The 16,714-nt window shown below is 32.8% G+C and overlaps 1 protein-coding gene across 2 annotated transcripts in view; it reads right to left on the bottom strand.

Annotated features, from left to right (window-relative positions):
* Nucleotides 1-16,714, bottom strand: part of TLL1 (tolloid like 1) — a 231,231-nt gene that overhangs the window by 76,743 nt on the left and 137,774 nt on the right. For both annotated transcript variants that reach the window (XM_057729421.1, XM_057729420.1), the window contains exons 8-9: nucleotides 11,293-11,417; nucleotides 6,816-6,931 (exon numbers count right to left, since the gene is read on the bottom strand). In XM_057729421.1, coding sequence (XP_057585404.1) covers nucleotides 6,816-6,931; nucleotides 11,293-11,417 — 241 coding nt within the window. The remainder of the gene's footprint in view (nucleotides 1-6,815; nucleotides 6,932-11,292; nucleotides 11,418-16,714) is intronic.

Here is a 16,714-nt window from a genome sequence, read left to right as displayed (position 1 = left end):
ACAATAAAAATGTTAGGTAAATATCTGCACATAGTTAAATGTTAAGTGCAAAAAACAATAATATTTCATTTGTTTCAGGAAGAAAACAAACTTGGAAACAAAACAAAACAATAACATGTGACAATGTGACTCATAATCTTTTTTTTAGAATCTTTTAATGGTTTCGGAGGAGGATAAAGATACTAATTATATATAATTACATTAAAATAGTAGGCTGGTAGAAAAAGGTACAAAATAATAGAATATACATTTAAAATTTCCAAACCAGTAGAGGGAAAAAAATGAAATGAGGAAACTTAAACCATAATTCAATATGTAAGAAGGCAAAACATAGAATAAAAGAAACCAAGTGGGACACAGAGGATGCAAATAAGAAGCAATAATACATCAGTAATCATACTGTAATTGCAATAAGCACTCTAGTTAAAGACAAAACTTGCCGTCATGGATTCAATAAAAAAATAAAACCAAACTGTTTGCTATCTAAAAGTGACACACCTGAGACATATATCTTGAATGGCTAAATGTGTAAAGTAAGATAAAGATATACCAGGCAGAAATATTAATCAGAAGAAACTGTAGAGGACTTCCTAGGTGGCGCAGTGGTTAAGAATCTGCCTGCCAATGCAGGGAACATGGATTCAATGCCTGCTCCAGGAAGATTCCACATGCCATGGAGCAACTAAGCCCGTGCACCACAACTACTGAGCCTGCGCTCCAGAGCCCGTGAACCACAACTATTGAGCTTATGTGCCTCAACTACTGAAGCCCACGTGTCTAGAGCCCATTCTCTGCAACAAGAGAAGCCACAGCAATGAGAAGCCCGCGCACCACAATGAAAAGTAGCCCCCACTCACAGCAACTAGAGAAAGCCCATGTACAACAGTGAAGACCCAACACAACCAATAAATAAATTTAAAAAATTTATTAAAAAAAAAAGAAAGTGTAGATTTATTATCAGGAAAAAATAGAGTTTTAACCTAAATTATGACTAGATACAAAGAGATTCTTTATATAATGATAACAGTTTAATTCATCAGGAAGATGTAATATTCTAAACCTATATATATACAATATATAATAATATAGTATAAAAATATTTTAAAATTGTAAAGAGCAGTGAGTATATCTACCAGCTAGTGGCAAAAAATATTTTAATATTTAATAACATACCTTTCTACTATTTGATAGACAAAGCAGTCAAGAACAATAATATAGAGAATATATAAAAAGCACAATTAAAAAGATTAATGCAAATACAGAAATCTTTGCACCCAACCATTACACAAAACATATTTTTGAGCAAAGATTTTTTTTTTAATGAATATTGGTCAATTCCAAGTTCATACTGCCAGCCTCAAGCTATTCCAAAGACTGACATCATACAAACTACAGTCTTTCCCCAAAAAGTGATTAAAGAGAAAATAATAAGAAAAGGAAGATTGGAAAATAACATATGTTTGCAAATAAAAAATATGTTTCTGAAAAATATGTGGGCTTAGAAGAAATGATAAAAGATGAAGATAATTAGAATTGAAAAATAACAAAAGTACTATGTGTCCAATTTTCAACTCATTGACCCTACAAATTTGTCTTTGATTGCAGTGCACTTCTGCTATAGCAGAGTGGGTGCTTGAAATTGCAGATTGGTTGTCTTTAAGTTTCTGATTTTTAAATACATTTTGTACAAATTGGTTCAAATGAAAAATAGGTTGGGATGGGAAAAAAATGAGAGCTTCCACCTTGCATTAATATTTACAATATTGTCTACTTATTTTTGGTTTCTGGATTAATGTATCACTGACTTGGCTCCTGGCTCTATCAATAATAAAAAGATAATAAAATGGATAAATGGAAACCAAAGGGGAAAAAAAAAGCACTATGTGTCAAGCTGGTAAAATTCAGATAAAGTCGTTCTTAAAAGAAAATTTATAGCCTTAGATGTTTGTATAGTAAATGAAAAGATGCTTGAAATTATTAGTTAAACTTGCAGCCAAGGAAGTAAAAATGACCATTAAATCTCTAGATCTAATGCAATTTCTATCAAAAAATCCATGACATTTTTCAGAGAACTAGAACAAATAATCCTAAAATTATATAGGACCACAAAAGACCCTGAATTGCCAAAGCAACCTTGAGAAAAAACAACAAAGTTGAATACATCACACTTCCAGAGTTCAGACTAGACACAAGCCTACAGTAATCAAAACAGCATGGTATTGGCAGAATAACAAATGTACAGAACAATGGGACAGAATGGATGGCCTAGAAATAAACCCACATGCTTACAGTCAACTAACCAAAGACAAAGGAAGCAAGAATATACAGTGGAGAAAAGACAGCCTATTCGATAAATGGTGCTAAGAAAACAGGACAGCTACATTTAAAAGAATGAAATTAGAACATTTCCTCACACCATATACAAAAATAAACTCAAAATGTATTAAATACCTAAATGAAAGACCTGAAACTATAAAAATCCTAGAAGCAAACATAGGCAGAGCACTCTTTGACATAAATAGTAGCAATATTTTTTGGATCTGTCTCCCAAGGCAAAGGCAATAAAAGCAAAAATAAACAAATGTGACCTAATTAGACTTAAAAGCTTTTGCACAGGAATGGAAACTATCAACAAAACAAAAAGACAACCTACTGAATGGGAGAAAATGTTTGCAAATGATATGGCCAACAAGGGGTTAATATCCAAAATACATAAACAGCTTATACAATTCAACATTAAAAAAGAAAAAAACAACAGCAATCCAATCAAAAAATAGAAGCTTTTGACAGATATTTTTCCAAAAAAGATATACAGACACATGAAAAGATGCTCAATATGGCTAATTATTAGAGAAATGAACATCAAAACCACAAGAAGATACCACCTCACACCTGTCAGAATGGCTCTAATCAAAAAGTCTACAAAGTGAATCGGCAAATAGCAAGTGTTGGAAAGGATGTGGAGAAAAGAGAACCTTCCTACACTGTTGGTGGGAATGTAAATTGATGCAGCCACTCTGGAAAACAGCATGGAGGTTCCTTCAAAAAACTAAAAATAGAACTATCATATGATCCAACAATTCCATCTCTGGGTTTATAGCTGAAAAAAATGGAAATACTAATTCGAAAGGACACATGCATCCCAACATTCATAGCAGTGCTATTTACAATAGGCAAGATATGGAAGCAACCCAAGTGCCAATCAACAGATGAATGGATATAGAAGATGCGCCATATATATATATAGGATATATATTTATATACATCACATAAAAAGAATGAAATTCTGCCATTTGCAGCAACATGGATGGACCTAGAGAATATTATGCTTAGTGAAACAAAGTCATACAGAGAAAGACAAATACTGTATGAAATCACTTATACATGGAATCTAAAAAAGAATACAAATGAATGTTTATGCAAAGCAGAAACAGACTCACAGATATAGAAAACAAATTTGTAGTGACCAAAGGGGAGAGGGAAGGGAGGTGGGACAAATTAGGGGTATGGGAGCAAAAGATAAAAACTACTATGTATAAAATATACTATGTATAAAATATACTATGTATAAAATAAATAAGCAAAAAGGATACATTGTACAGCACAGAGAATTATAGCAATTATTTTGTAAAAATTTTGATGGAGTATAATCTGTAAAAATACTGAATCACCATGCTGTACACCAGAAACTAATATAAAATTGTAAATCAATAATACTTCAATGAAATAAAAAAGAAGTAAAGAAGAGCAAAATGAAGTTAAATATTAAAAGAAAGAAAATCATAAAAATAAAAGAATTAAAAAATGAGTTAATATTGTTCATCGGCCACTTATAGCAATAAATTTATTTGCTCATCATTGTACACAATGTTAAAAATATAGTAGAAAAAATGATAGATTTGTCTATTTCTTCCTATTTGCAATATTTTGGAAAATACCATTTTATTAGTAATCCTACATGCAAGGAAAGTGAATAAACTTTGAATGCTGATGGTATGGGTACTGCAATTAAATAGGAGAAACTCTTTTTCCAGATATTATCTTGCTCTTACAAACTGATTTAATTTGATTAATCTTGTTCCAGCTGATTCACTTTGTTGTACAGCAGAAACTGGCACAACAGTGTAAAGCAATTATATGCCAATAAAAAAAAAATCTTTTTCCAAAGATTTCCATATTCTACAATGCTTTATTTTCAAAAATCATGTTTATTGCAGGGACATGGATGGACCTAGAGACTGTCAGGCCAAGTGAAGTAAGTCAGACAAAGAAAGACAAATATATGATATCACTTATAAGTGGAATCAAAAAATGATACAAATGAACTTATCTACAAAACAGAAATAGAGTTACAGATGTAGAAAACAAATTTATGGTTACCAGGAGATAAGGGGGGAGGGATAAATTAGGAGATTGGGATTGACATGCAAACACTACTATATATAAAATACATACTGAGTAGTCTGTCATGTCCTATATGGGAAAACAATCTAAGAGTGGATATAGCTGTATGTAAAACTAATTCTCTTTGCTGTACACCTGAAACTAATGCAACATTGTAAATAAACTAGACTCCAATAAAAATTTTTTAAAAAGTACTAGAAAAACTGAGAAGCAAAATCATGTATAGTTTTAAACTTTCTCTGAAGCTTTATCATCGTTTATACCTTGCTTTTCAGTACCTTTTTAATAATTTTTATAATATATTTTCAGGGGCTTATTCAAAGAATCTAATCAGAAATTGATCAACACCTTTAACTATACTACAACATAGACTTATAATTCTTAATTTAAAAAATAACTATATAAAGAATTATGTATGCATTCAGTTATTACAAGTCAGTTGTAACTTTTTATGTGTGAAATCTATTTATGCTACACAAGAGTTTCACTTAGTTTTCATTGTGAGGATTGCAACATTGTGGACAACTCCAAACCCATGATACTCACAACAACACTCAATTATCAGGGAGATGAAACTTTCTTTAACTGTATTTGCATTTCCACCAAAACTCAAAGTGTATTTGAGTCATTCCACATGAATTAGTCAGAGGCAAAGGACAAAAATCATTTAACAACTAGTAAAAAACAAAAATTGATATCATTACAATCTTGGTCTGGGAAGATTTTTAAGGTTAGCATTCAAGATGGAATCTAGAAATTAACAGATTTATTCATTTCACTTCTTAATAATTTTAAATTCTATAACCAAACAATATGATAAAGGGAATTTTATGACTTCCTTACATGCGTAATTTCGTTTTCTTGCCTTAACGTGTTACTGCTTCCACCAAAATGTTAAAAAAAGAAGGAGACTGGTGGATATACTTGTTTTTTTACCTATCTCAAAGGAAATACTTTCAGATTTCTCCAATGATAATGGTATTTGCACTAATTTTTGTTGCTTCTCTTTATAAGATTAATATAGTATTCTTCTATTCCTGTTTGCTCAGGTTGTATTTTTGTTAAATCATTAATAGATTTTTTATTGATTTAATTGAGATACTCATCTAATGGTACTTGTATATATGTACACATATATATACACACAAACATATATACATAATATATAATACATATATACACATATCCATGCATATATCTGCCCTTGATACATGCATGTATATATGTATACAGATAGATGCATACGTATATATGCATACATATTTGCATTTGGTTTGGTAATGTGGGAAGGATTTTACATACATGTTCAAGTGTGAGTCTGGGTTAAAATTTTCCTTTCTTACACTGTTCTTGTCATCAGGATGTCTATCAAGATTCTGCTAGCCATATAAACAGGAGAGTGTATCTTTTATTTTGTTCCCTGGAAGGCTTTAAATAAGATTATACTTATTTGGTTGTTGGGTAGAACTCACTGATTTGAAGCTATTTGAGCCTGGATTTTCATTGCTGAAAAAATTTTGACTAATAATTTAATTAAATAGTAACTCGATTTCTTTAGTGGTTATAGGAGTATTCAAGCTTTTTATTTCTTCTCAAATAAGAACTTAGTAATATTTTGTAGTAATTTGCCCTCTTCATTTACATTTTTAAAGTTATTGGCATAATGTTCAAAATGTTCTTTTGGTGCCTAACGCATCTATGGTTATAATAATCTTTTTATTCTAGATATTAGATAATTGTGCTTTCTCTGTTATTCTTTTTTTCCTTTATCTCTTTTCACCCATTTCTCTATTTGTTTCTAAATCGTTTTGAAGTACCAACTTTGTCCATACTTTGTATAATGTCATGATATTTTTCTCTATTCAGCTTTATTTTTTATTTATTACTTCATTCTTTATGTGCTTTTCCATTTATTTTATTGCTTTTTTTCTAGCTTCTTTATGTGAATGTCAATCTCATTAGTTTTGGGTATTTCTATTTCCTAATATGAGCATTTAGAATTTCCTTCTAAATACTGCTTTAGGTGCATCTTGCAGGCTTGGTATTCTCAGTATTATGGTTATAATCAAAAATAATTTCTAATTTTCATCATAATTTCTTCTTGAATGAATTGGATATTTGATGTATATTTCTCAATTTTAAAACGTGTGGGATTTTTCTAGTTATCTTTCTGATACTGACTTTTAACTTAATTTCATTGTGTCTGAGAACATAACCCTTTTAGACCATTTACCATTTCTTTTGGAATTACACCTTTCAAAAAGTTCCTGGAATTTGATTAATTTCCATTAAAAATTTTCTGAGCTATTTGATTAATTAAGCAAGTATATAAAAAAAGTGTAAATTACATTTGAAAGAAGATGAACCTTTGCAACTGAGATTGAAAGAGAACTCTTGATGGGATAAACTACCTTCTCTCCTGGGGTCACAGAAACTCTCCAGATGCAGTGTGTGTAAGATGGGTAGCCATTTGGAAATCCTGGGGAGGAAAGGTTGCCATTGGATTCTTGTAGGGTTTCTCCACATGCTGAAAGGAAAAAATGTTTGATATTTTTAAAGATGAAAAAGATAAGATTATTCTTTAATTTTTATGAAAGACATTGGCATCATAAATAAAACCTCCAGTCTTTTGGTGTTAGACAAGAATATATATTTATATTTTACAAAACACTTTTCCTTTCTAAGTAATTTCTTTTTATGTCTTTCTTACCAGAACTTCAGTATACTTAATGGAATTACTACAGCTAACCATATAACGAGATCACGAGAGAAATAGCCTGAAGAACCATAAAGTTCTTCCTCATGGAAACCTTTCTCATTCACTCCCAAGGAGCCAGCAGCCAACTTCTACGTCACCCATATTCAGATTCAGGCCAGTGGATACCTAGTGGACATGGCTCTGGGACCACATGAAACAGTCCATTAATATGTTTGGTGTAGAGTGAGGTTAATTTTAATAATGAATACCATACCAAAGTTGAAAAAAAGAAATTTTAAATAATAATGAATAATCAATAACAGAGGTACCAAAATGTCACACACAATAAATTTTTTTTTCAAAATAAACTGGAAAAAAATTGAAAGATAGAAACATCATGGAAGACTCAAATTTTCCAACATGATGTAGACATTTATTTATTCTCTGTTTTCTGTCAATCATAAGTAGAGATTACTGGAAAAGCAATTATATTTTCCTCTTACTAAGCCTGCCTAATTTCTTGGAAGTAATTACCAATCATCTGAAATAGCAAATCATCAGCTACACAGCCTCAAGATCTGTGTGATTGATATCTGCAGGCAATTTCAACAAAGGCAAGGGCAGAACATAATCAGGTCATTGGTACAGCCAAGATTTGTAGTCAGAAGCATTCTATAATGGGTTTTCTTGTTGCTTTTGAAAGATGTGTTATGAGCTACATGAACCTAGGCTGCTTTAAGTATCCTTAATTCAAGAATAATTCCAGTACTGCAGCCAGTTTATATAAAGATTTATATAAAGATGTTTATAACCTTCACTCAACAATTTGAAAGAACAGCTCCTTCCCTCTGAAGGCAACTGAAATAAAAACTGATATGTTACCATATTATAGAGTCATAGCTACCAGCAGGTGAACTCTTGTCTCATCAAATCAATAAATTATAAATGGTTCTGCATATCTTCATTTAAATCAAGATTAAAACAGACAATAACTTGTATTAAATAAATCTCTTCCCCCAAATCTTGACAAACTCTAGAGTAGGGGAAGAAATAAAACTATATGTAATCAACTTAGTGCTACCTATGACTTTTTCATATATCCATGGCTCCCTTAAACTTTTACATGTAATAAATAATATTTAGATTTAAAATTATTTTAAGATAAAAATGTTAAAAGAAAACCTAAATCATCTGCACCATAATGGTGAGATTAATTACTGAAATAGTTAAAAATATATTTCAATAGTACTCCCTAGCCAAATCTGAATCATCCTTTAACATGAAGCACAAACACCAATTTCAAGAAGACTTCCTCATTCCAGCATGCAGCTCAGTTCAGGGACCCCTCTCAGAACTGCTTTAGCATCCTTTACTGATGAGATTTACCTCCTCAACAAGTAATATTGTCTGTATAATCCCACAGATGATTGGTTATTTGTGTGTATAATCTGTGCTTCCTTCTCTGTGGCCATCATATCTGGTGCAGTACCTTTCACATATTAAAGCAACTGTTTCATTCATGCAGCAGCTATCTATGGAGCACCTAATTTATAACCAATTCAGAATACTCTGAGGAAAAAACCCAACTACAATCCTAAAGATTATACTCTAACCATACTCTAATGTGGGAAATGACAAGTGAACTGATGATTGTAGGAGTAAGACACGAAGGCTAGAATCAAATAAGGCATTTACCACCATGGGAATCCTGGGGGACTAGCCAGTTTTTAAGTAGGAGTTTCCCTAGGAGCCAAATCCTGAGTATGAGTTAGGATTTAGCCAGGAGGCAGTTAGGAGTTTTCTGGCTGGAGGAAGAGGCAAGAGTATGGCAGTGTCAGGGGCTGAATGAAGTAGAGCTGAGAAAGCAGGCTGTAATGGAAATAGCTCGAGAAGAGGCTGGGGGAAGAGATGGGAAAATCTTGAAGGAGACACTGAAATGGAAATCAGCCTTTATCCTAAAATAAGCAGAGTAAGAAAAGTCACTTGAACAGCAGCAGTGTGGCCAGAGCACTAAAGAGATGTAAGAATGGAGGGAAGAGGTTAGTTAGAAGAGGTTAGTTAGAAAAAAGATGAGGATCCCCAGAGTAGGGGATTCACTGTGAGAATGTGAGGTAGATACCAAGAAGGCAGAGGGACTGACTAGCAGTGGGAATGGGAAGGAAGGAAGGGGGAGGAATGAAGTGAGAAAGCCCTCTACAGTTCTGGCTTGGGATGACCTGTGGGTGGTACCATCAACTGAACGAAGGAATGTTTTATGGCAGATGAAAACATGGCTCCATGAATAAATGGAAAAACGACTAAATTCTTTCTGCATGGTGGCAATATATTCTAGCCAAGAATTGTACATAAGCACATATATCAAGGATATTCAGGCTGGAATCTCAGAGAATCATATCAGGAATTAAAGAGGTTAATATTTTAGGTAACTATAAAGAAACTCATATTAATTTAAAAAATAAATCTAATGTACAGGTGTTTAAAAAGTTTCTAGTATTCGAATTCCATGCACATTGAAACTGGTCTTCCATCCCTACAACCACACAGATGTGAATCCACAGATGTGGATATTCTGTATGTTCTGTATGTTTAACAGCACTTTCAAATTTGTAAACACAGACTACATTGTGTACATGTGTAAACACACATGTGCTTTTATATAACAATGGAGATTCTAATCCTCAGAAGCCCCTTTATTTTTAGATATTAATTTACTTTATAGTTTCCTAATTTTATTGTTACTTGATATTTAATCAAAGAAGATTTACTGAGAGAATATTGGGGTTGACAGTTGGTATAAGTATGAAGTAGTTTAAAGCCAAAAGGTCATGGGGCTACAGAAAAACTATATTAAGAGGAAATGCAAATAAAGACCAGAGACATATTTGAAGAGTTCAGTTTCAGGAGCTTAGAAATAAAAAGGGAAAGTAACTCTAAAATTAGATCAAAGTAGAGAAGAATACATTCAGAAAATGAGAGTCACAAGCAAAAGAAGGCCACAGAAAAGAGGGAGAACAAGAGAACAAATGAATCATTTATGAAGAGAAGACGACGCACCACCACTCACACACCGCTGAGAGGATCTCTTTTACCAGCAGACTGCTAAGTACTGTGTAAAGGGAAAATGAAGTCTATTCTCTGCCCCATGCAGATGTTTCTATGTGTTAATGAGCAAATATTACATTTGTGAATGAACCAGCTAGCCTTCTCCTGTACCCTACAAAGAAGGTTTCCTGGACTGGTACCACAGTAAACAACTAATATAACTTCCCAGTAACTAAATAAATACAAATAAAATGTAAACACAAGAATCTATGTAAAATTCCAATGATTAATATATCCATCTTATCTCTGAATGTCTGCACAAATTGTTTGAATAGCAGCCAACTAAAGCTTTTATAGTTATTTTACCACTTGTGATCTTAGTATCTGGAGAAAAAGTGAATTCCATAGGTATTAGGTTTCCATAAACAAAAGAAATTGGGAAAAGCTGTGTTAAACAAAGTTAAGCATGTATCTTTGATATAGGCTATTTGAAAGCATTTTGAGTATATGGGAGGTGAGTAGGGTATGAAGTATTTCCCACTTGGAAGCAGAATCTTCTCTTTCTTGGACCAGTAAGGCACTGGTGCTCCCTTGGAACACTGTTAAGACCTTCCTTTTTTCACAACTTTACCTAACAGCAAACATTCAGTAGTAGTTAACTAGCAACATGGTTAGAACTTATTTTTTGCAACAAAGTTATAAATTCCACCTAATAAAATTTAAATTTATATACTGTTAATGATGGTATTTGCAAGAAAAGATCATTCAGGACTCAATTCTGAAGTTGAAATAAAGGATATTCTTTTTATGCTGGCAAGAAAGCACATAATTTGACTATAAAATCATGCAACTATTTAATAACTACTATAAAGCAACTATTTTTTCTCTTTTACTCATTAAATTAAAAGAAATAAAGCTTACTATCCCTGCACTTGAAATCTGATTTCTAGCAATTTATTTTTAATTATACCAATGGGTGTTCCAGAGTTCTCTCCTATTTCATTTTATGCTTAGTGATTTTGAACTGAATATGTCAGTCACTTGCCAGCATGAAAAAAGGCAAGTAAACAGTTGGGTAAGCTGTGACTTATCCATCGGAAGACCACTACCAGGCACAATCATGCTTCTGGGTTTGGGTGGCACAATACCTGGACATCTATACAGCTTTCTTGCCTGTGCAATATCTCCTTTGCTTAAACGGGTTCGCTGACCAATTGCTGGACGTATGCCATTATCATCACGTGAGGGGAGAATGGTATCCAGAAACATCCCCCTGAAAAAAATCAGAAGCAAGTCACACATAAGCCACCAAATTAAGACACATATATTCCTTACAAATATTTTTTTTTCAAACTCAAACCAATCAAAGGAGAAATATATCAGTGTTAAGATTTAAACAGTATGTCAGACTTTCAAAACACTTTCATCAAAGTCAAAAAAAATTGTGTGCTAAATGTGTATGGCTAGTATAAAGTCAGTGCTGGCATTTACATTTTCCTTAAAAATGTAAATTATATGTTTTTTAAAAATCTAAAATTCTATATAGTCCCCTATGAAGTACATTATGGTTTTTGTTTTGGTCTCTCAAGATCTAAAAACACTTAAATTACCAAGTTGTAACACAATTCTTCCTCAAAGAGATCTATTTTCTAAAGGACAGCTTATAACAAATATTTTTTAGATTACTAAAATTGTAAAAGTCAAATAAAAATAAATATCTTAATATTTTTAATTAAACTACTAATTTAACCTAAATATTTTTGTATAGTATTTTTTTATTTTTTAAGCTCTTTATTGGAATATAATTACCTAAGTATTTTTGAAGTCAAATTATTACAGTATACATTACAAGAATAAGGAAAAACAGAGTGTCAAATTTAGGACAGTTTAAAGCAAAATAATTTTGTCACACACACATACAGACACATACATATACATAAAGTATAAAAACTTTATGGTAAAATTGATAAGCAAAAAAAAAAAAAAAACCTAAGCAATGCCCTAATAATGCTAAGCTACAGACACCAAGCTGTTTCACACCCAAGGTTGTGATAGAACTTTGCTATCTTTCTTAATATGCATGACTAAAAGTTCTGAATATAGTGCACTAAAGATACAGTCTAATTTTGCAATGAATATCAACATTTGTAGCTCTAGAGAAAGTACTGAGCTTAAAAGTTAAATGGGCTGGGAGACTTCCAAATGGTGAGGATGGAGTATATTAAAAAAGACACTTTTTATAGAAGTATTTTAAACTAAGAAATACAATTATTAAAAAAAAAAAAACTTTTAAACTGGGATGAAGGATAGGACAGGTTCTTCCCAAAATTTTTAAATGAAAAAAAATGTATTTAAATTGCACATTAAAATAACAACATTTGAGCTCTACTTATTTCTTCCTTTAAGAAATGTTTACTGGGAATTCCCTGGTGGCCCAGTGGTTAGGACTCTGTACTTCCACTGCAGAGGCATGGGTTCGATCCCTAGTCAGGGATCCATTGCATGCGGTTTGGCCAAAAGAAAAAAAAAGAGAAGAAATATTTACTGAGCACTGTTATTGACCTCTAGACCTGGATTTACAGCAGTATATAAAACTAGCAAAAATTCCTCCCCTTAAGATTCTCACACTCTAACAGAGGGAGAAAGTCTTTACCAAAGATTGATAACTGAGATAGTGACAGATACTTTGGAGAAAAATAAGGAAGAGAAGATGGATATTGATTACCCACTGATTGGATAGATTTTGAAGAGAGTTATCAAAGAAAAAATCACGTGGAAGTTGATATTTTAGCCAAACATCAAGGAAGTAAAGGTGAGATAAATGTGGGTAACTGGGAGCAGAGGGTCACAGAGAGAAAGAACTTGAAGAAATACAGCAACTCTGAGATGGGAGGACCCCTTAAGTGTTTGAGTGTCAGACAAAGAGTTTACCTGTTAACCTGAGGAAAATTCAATGTGTGGATGATGGGAAAACAGAGGTGTGCCATCATCTCTGAGTAATTCATGACTAACCTCCCAGCATCTAGGTAGGGGTAGTGATCTTTAGATAAAACCCAGATGACTCAGATTGGAACTCTTTAAAACAAAATCTAAGTCTCCACAAAACTCCATATCTATACTACCTGAGATGAAGTTAGGGAGGGGAAACTAATGATTTATGGGAATTGATCATCAAAAGTGAGAGCTTGCACACACTTAATAAGATGTAATGCCAGCTAGGCCAGTGCAACTAAGGGGAAGTTGAGCTATAGAGCAGCACTGAGAAAAGCCATTCTTCAACTTTGCTGCACAAATCAACAGACACATTAAGTAGGTAAGTCCAAATTAATGAAGTGTTACAACTTCTGCAGTACTTCAGTACAAATGAAGCAGTCACTATTTTCTACTCCTATTTCTAAAAAAATAAGCTGTAGCCTTTGAAAATTTTTGATTTTTACAGTTTTCAAAATAGATTAATTTTAAAAGGTAAAGGACATCTTGGAGTAAATATATTCAAACTCAGACAATAGAATGATGAATTTTGACTCATTTAATCTACGGAGGTAATCTGCCTTCCATTTCTATGGGGGTCAGTCACCTGTTCTTTTGATTTTTCTTTGTGGTCAGAAAGTTAACAATTCTCTCCTGCCACATCCAGGCCATTAAGCAATGTAAGCTCTTCCTGAACATTCTTTCAGACAGACCATAGATGGGGTCACATACTAATCTTTATTTGTTTTACCTACATTAGAAGAGTGAATTAACTGTGCTTTTCATAAAGGTTTATAATTCTCATTACAAATGGGCAGTTTCCAGTTTGCAATCAGGTACATTACAAATTATCTATGCATATAAATGCCCCCTATACGCAGCCCTGTAAATACCTAAATCTGCTCATGGGCAACACTGATGAAAACAACTAAAACTTTTATAGACTATCTGGGTTCAGAATAGAAGAAACTATAAAAGTTCAAATACTTACATTAACAGAATGAAAGGCAAAAGCACATTCATCTAATTGATGCAGAAAAAGCATGTAACAAAATTCAACACACTTTCATGATAAAAGCACTTCTATAATTAGTCATAGAAGGAAACTACCTCAACATAAAAGGTCATATATGAAAAACCTACAGATAACATTATACTCAATAATGAAAAACTGAAAGCCTTTCATTTAAAATGAGGAAGATGGCAAGGATGTAAGCTCTCCCCATTTCTATTCAGCATAGTATTGAAAGTCCTAGCAAGAGGAATTTGGTAAGAAAAAAGAATCAAAAGATATCCATACTGAAAAGAAAGAAGTAAAGTCATCTCTGTTTGCAGATAACATGATCTTACATGTAGAAAAACTATCAGAACTAATAAATGAATTCAGCAAAGTTGCAGGATATAAAATGAACACTCAAAAATCAGGTGCATTTATATAGAATAACAGTGAACAATCTGAAAAGGAAATTAGGTAAACAATTGCATTTAAAATAGCATCAAAATGAATAAAATACTTGGGAATAAACCTAACCAAGGAAGCAAAAGACTTATACACTGAAAATTACAAAACATTGCTGAAAGAAATTAAAGAAGACACAAACAAATAGACAAACATTCTACATTTATGGACTGGATGACTTAATTTGTTAAGATGCCCACATCACTCAAAACAATCAACGTAATCCCCATAAAAACCCTAATGGTATTTATTGTGGAAATAGAAAAAATAACAGTTCTAAAATTCATATGTAATCTCATAAGACCTTGAAAAGCCAAAAATTTTTGAGAAAAAAAAAAAAAAAAACAACAAAGGTGGAGGACTGGCACCTCCTGATTTCAAAACATATTACAAAGCTTAAGTAACTAAAACAGTGTGATATTGGCATGAAGGCAGACCTATAGACCAATGGAATACAATAGGAATAAAATACATGCTAGCATATATAGAGAATGACCTTTAACAAAGGTGTTAAAGGTGTTAACTCAATGGAGAAAAGATAATCTTTACAACAAACGACATTGGGAAAACTGGATATCCATGTGCAAAAGAACAAAGTTAGACTCTTATGAAAGCCATATGCAAAAATAATTCCAAAGAGATTAAAGACCTAAACATAAGACCTCAAATTATAAAACTCTTAGAAGAAAACAGGGGAAAATCTTCATGACATTGACTATGGCAAAGATTTCTTGGATATGACACCAAAAGCACAGGCAACAAAAGCAAATATAGGTAAGTGGGACTACATTTTTAATTAAAATGAACGCACAGAAATCTCTTGCATTCCTATACATTAGCAAAGAAAAATCAGAAAAAGAAATTAAGGAAATACTCCCATTTACCTTTACAACTATAAGACTAAAATACCTAGGAATAAACCTACCTAAGGAGGCAAAAGACCTATATGAAGAGAACACTGACGAAAGAAATCAAAGACAAACAGATGGAGAGATACACCATGTTCTTGGATAGAGAGAATCAACATTGTGAAAGTGACTATACTATCCAAAGCAATCTACAGAATCAATGCAATCCCTCTCAAATTACCAATGGCATTTTGCATAGAACTAGAAAAAGAAATTTTACAATTTGTATGGAAATGCAAAAGACCCCAAATAGCCAAGCAATCTTGAGAAGGAAAGACAGAGCTGGAGGAATCAGATTCCCTGACTTCACATAATCCTACAAGGCTACAGTGATCAAAACACTATGGTACTGGCACAAAAACAGAAATATCAACCAATGGAACATAATAGAGAGCCCAGAGATAAACCCAGACACATATGGTCATCTTATCTTTGACAAAGGAGGCAAGAATATACAATGGAGAAAAGACAGCCTCTTCAATAAGTGGTGCTGGGAAAATTGGACAGCTACATGTAAAAGAATGAAATTAGAACACTTCCTAACACCATGAACAAAAATAAACTCAAAATGGATTAAAGGCCTAAATGTAAGGCCAGACACCATAAAACTCTTAGAGGAAAACATAGGCAGAACACTCTGACATAAATCAAAGCAAGATTTTTTGACCTACTTTGTAGAATAATGGAAATAAAAACAAAAATAAAGGGGACCTAATGAAACTCCAAAGTTTTTGCACAGCAAAAGAAACCATAAACAAGACAAAGAAGACAACCCTCAGAATGGAAGAAAATATTTGCTAATGAAGCAACTGACAAAGGTTTAATCTCCAAAATATACCAGCAGCTCATGCAGCTCAATATCTAAAAAGCAAACAACCCAATCCAAAAATGGGCAGAAGACCTAAATAGACATTTCTCCAAAGAAGACATGCAGATGGCTAACAAACACATGAAAAGATGCTCAACATCACTAATCATTAGAGAAGTACGAATCAAAGCTACAATAAAGTATCACCTCCACCTCACACCAGTCAGAATGGCCATCATCAAAAAATCTAGAAACGATAAATGCTGGAGAGGGTGCGGAGAAAAGGGAACCCTCCTGCACTGTTGGTGGGAATGTAAATTGGTACAGCCACTATTGAAAACAGTATGAAGTTTCCTTAAAAAAACTAAAAATAGAACTACCATGTGACCCAGCAATCCCACTACCGGGTATACACCCTGAGAAAA

This window comes from Hippopotamus amphibius, chromosome 3, assembly GCF_030028045.1.
Source record: "Hippopotamus amphibius kiboko isolate mHipAmp2 chromosome 3, mHipAmp2.hap2, whole genome shotgun sequence".
In the NCBI taxonomy this organism is placed as follows: domain Eukaryota; kingdom Metazoa; phylum Chordata; class Mammalia; order Artiodactyla; family Hippopotamidae; genus Hippopotamus; species Hippopotamus amphibius.
The sequence above is the reverse complement of the archived record's forward strand: the minus strand, read 5'-3'. Positions and strand labels throughout refer to the sequence as shown.